The sequence below is a fragment of the Mus pahari genome, chromosome 14 (assembly GCF_900095145.1).
Source record: "Mus pahari chromosome 14, PAHARI_EIJ_v1.1, whole genome shotgun sequence".
Lineage (NCBI taxonomy): Eukaryota > Metazoa > Chordata > Mammalia > Rodentia > Muridae > Mus > Mus pahari.
The window spans coordinates 68,332,812-68,336,616 of NC_034603.1; the positions used below are offsets into that span (position 1 = coordinate 68,332,812).

At 50.1% G+C, this 3,805-nt stretch overlaps 1 protein-coding gene across 1 annotated transcript in view; it reads left to right on the forward strand.

Moving 5' to 3' along the window:
* LOC110331871 (signal transducer and activator of transcription 5A) overlaps nucleotides 1-3,805 on the forward strand; it is a 32,780-nt gene that overhangs the window by 23,399 nt on the left and 5,576 nt on the right. Inside the window, exons 11-14 of the mRNA XM_029546142.1 lie at nucleotides 14-234; nucleotides 1,360-1,447; nucleotides 1,526-1,648; nucleotides 3,515-3,607. Of these exons, the coding sequence (XP_029402002.1) occupies nucleotides 14-234; nucleotides 1,360-1,447; nucleotides 1,526-1,648; nucleotides 3,515-3,607 (525 nt within the window). The remainder of the gene's footprint in view (nucleotides 1-13; nucleotides 235-1,359; nucleotides 1,448-1,525; nucleotides 1,649-3,514; nucleotides 3,608-3,805) is intronic.

The following is a 3,805-nucleotide window of genomic DNA, read 5'->3' on the forward strand; positions in this document are numbered from 1 at the left end:
TTCCCTGAGCCAGCATGTGGCAACTGTCTGGTCACTTGTGTTCCTCCCCCGCAGCACATTCATCATCGAGAAGCAGCCTCCTCAGGTCCTGAAGACCCAGACCAAGTTTGCGGCCACCGTGCGCCTGCTGGTGGGTGGGAAGCTGAATGTGCACATGAACCCCCCGCAGGTGAAGGCGACCATCATCAGCGAGCAGCAGGCCAAGTCCCTGCTCAAGAATGAGAACACCCGCAAGTGAGTGTGCCTGTCCCTTCCTCCAGGTGCTGTGTGGGGTCTGTTATGTGGGCATAGCCCAGGCTTCATCCCTTCCAGGCGTTCATGTGTTCCTAGTTCTCCACAATACACTCCTCTCCCTCTGCTTTCCCAGCCTTGCCTGTGGGACACCTCGTAGGGCAGCTGTTATGTACTGCCACTGCCATGTAGTCCTATCATGTGTGCTGAGCAGTGGGCACACAACCGGGACCAAAAGAGAACTTGCCTGTTTCCTAACTGGGCCACTGACCTTAGACCATTCTTAGTTCAGTGAACCGTGACGGTTCACTGAATGACAGGCGGGTGTGCACACACACGGCCCCTCATGCGGCTGGTGCTGAGAACTGACATTCAGAGCCAGGAGTGGGTGTCTATGCCCACTAGGGTGGCAGAGGCAGGAGGATCAGAGGTTCAAAGGCATCCTCAGCTCTGTAGTTGATTTGAAGCCCACTTGAACAACAAAGAAACTCTGCAACCAAACCAAACCAAACCAAACCAAACCCAAAAAACCCACAACGAGCAAACTTAGCTGGGAATGGTGGTGCCTACCTTGATGTTAGCGCTTGGGAGGCAGAGGCAGGTGGATCTCTTGTGAGTTCAAGGCCAGGCTGATGTACATAGAGCGTTTTGGGCCAGCCAGGGCTACATAGTGAGACCCATAGTAAGACTCTGCCTTACAAAAGAGTCACAGTCAGATCACAGTTGGATATGGAGTGGCTAGAGAAGGTCAGGAGTCAGGGGTCAGGGGTCAGGGGTTGGAGAGATAGGAGTCTCTTTGTTTTCAGGCAGACACAACGTGTTGAGCTGTAAGAGTATAGAGAGGTATATGAGAATGGAGAAACGGGTCAGGACAAGCTAACCATATAGTGCTTGAATGAATGAATGAATGAATGAATGAATGAATGAGTAAGGGAGTGAGTGAGTGAATGAATGCATAAACGACTGATACAGGAGGCTTGTCCATCTTTGATGGTCCCATTAGAAGCATGTCTCCCAGGCCCAGGGATGTCAGTGAGCGATGCCTGTGCCTGTCCAGTGTGCACGAGGCCCTTCCTAGGGTTAGACCTTGACACCACCCTGTGACACTGAACTCTTCTCTCTTGGCAGTGAGTGCAGTGGCGAGATCCTGAACAACTGTTGCGTCATGGAGTACCACCAGGCCACAGGCACGCTCAGCGCCCACTTCAGAAACATGGTGAGGAACTGTCTGTGATGGAGGGAAGGTCTGTCCAGGCTTGGGGCTTGGCAGTCATTTTATCCCTGGTTTTTGCAGTCCCTGAAACGAATCAAACGCGCTGACCGCCGTGGCGCAGAGTCGGTGACGGAGGAGAAGTTCACAGTCCTGTTCGAGTCTCAGTTCAGCGTCGGCAGCAATGAGCTGGTGTTCCAGGTGAAGGTGAGGTTCCAGCTACTCCACCCCTGAGGGCCATCCACCTAAGTAAAGGGACCTGCCCGAGGTGACCTAGCGCCTGTGGGAAAGCCGCAGATTGAGGTAGGTGTGATAGTGTGATCCATCTTATCTGTAATCTGTAATTCCCAAACAGGAGCCAAACAGGAGGACCACAGATTCAGGGCAGGCCTAGGCTCCATAGTAAGACCCTGAGCTACCAAGGAAAATCATGTCTCAAAAAAAAAAAAAAAAGGGGGGGGGGCTGGAGAGATGGCTCAGAGGTTAAGAGCACTGACTGCTCTTCCAAAGGTCCTGACTGAGTTCAATTCCCAGATGGCTCCCAGATGGCTCACAACCATCTGTAATAGGATGTGATGCCCTCTTCTTGCATTCAGGTATACATGCAGAGAACTCATATACATAAAAATATATAAATAAATATTTTTTAAAGTAAGCAAAAAATTGTCTAAAACACAAAAACAAACAAACAAACAAAAACGGGCTGGAAGGCAGGAGAGATGGCTCAGTAGTTAACAACACTGGCTGCCCTTCCAGAGGACCTGGATTCAATTCCTAGTGCCCGCATAACAGCTTACAACCATCTGTAACTCTTATTCCTGGGGATCTAATACCTTCTTCTGGCCTCTATGGGCACTGCCTGAATGTGGGATGCATACATACATGTAGATAAAACACCCATATACATAAAATAAAAAATAAATCTTTAAAAAAAAAAAAAAAGAAGAACTGGAGAGATGTTTTGGCAGCACCTAAGAGCTTCTGATGTTCTTGCATAGGACCCAGGTTCTGTTCCCAGACCCTACACTGGATGGCTCACAACCACCTATAACTCCAGTTGCAGGGGAATCGACGGCCTCTCTGGCCTCCGCAGTCACCTTTCGGGATGTGGTCTGCATACAGACATTTGGACACATGCAAGCACAGGAGAAATCTTTAAAAACAAAGATGTGGTGCTTGCAAGATGGCCTAGCTGGTGCAAGCTCTTGCTTTATGAGAACTTGAATTTGATCCTTAGAATGTACCGTAGACGGTGAAAATAGACTCCTGAGGGGCTGGTGAGATTGCTCAGCAGTTAAGAGCACTGACTGCTCTTCCTAAGGTCCTGAGTTCAAATCCCAGCAACCACATGGTGGCTCACAACCATCCGTAACAAGATCTAACGCCCTCTTCCAGAGTGTCTGAAGACAGCTACAGTGTACTCACATATAATAAATAAATAAATCTTTAAAAAAAGAAAGAAAGAAAAGAAAAAGAAAATAGACTCCTGAAAGAATTGCCCTTTGATGCCCCCACGGCCAGGCAGTGGTGTTGCACATCTTTGATCCCAGCACTCGAGAGGCAGAGGCAGGCAGATCTCTGAGTTTGAGGCCAGCCTGCTCTAGAGTGAGTTTCAGGACAGCCAGGGCTACACAGAGAAACCCTGTCTTGAAAGACAAGGAAAAACAAATGATAGAGTTCTGAGTGATCTTGCCAGCCCAGTTACCCTGTAATGTCCTGTGAACCTCTATAGATTTGCAGGCTCCTGATGGCTGTGTTCACCAATTACCTGCGCAATAGGCTAAGAAGAAATATACCCTTGGAGCTCTGTGGTTTTGCTTTAGAGCAAAGTCGTGCTATATAGCCTAGACTAGCCTTGACTCCATAGCCCTGCCTCCATCTTCCCAACACTGGGATGCCAAGCATAAGCCAACAAGCCTCGCTCATGCTGTCTGGGCTTTGCTCATGTTTAGAACTGTTGGGACGGGCCTGTGGCTGAACGGTGGGTTTGTGATAAGGGTCAGGTGTCTCGCTTCTCCTGCACAGGGCACACTGTGTTGAAAGCCTTCAATCCTTACTCTCTGACCTCCATAGACCCTGTCCCTCCCTGTGGTCGTCATTGTCCATGGCAGCCAGGACCACAATGCTACTGCCACCGTGCTGTGGGACAATGCCTTTGCTGAGCCGGTGAGTTCTTCTGGGTTCACTCCCTTGGCCTGCGGGTCCTACAACTGTCCTCAGGTTAGGCCAGCTCCCTAGGCCCCAGAGCTGAGCTGGACAGTGAGGCAGGCAGGGTGAGGTGAGTGCCTGACCCACTGGCTGGCAGGTCCTAAGGGCCTGGCTAGGTTTCAAGCATATCGTGTGTGTGTGTGTGTGTGTGTGTGT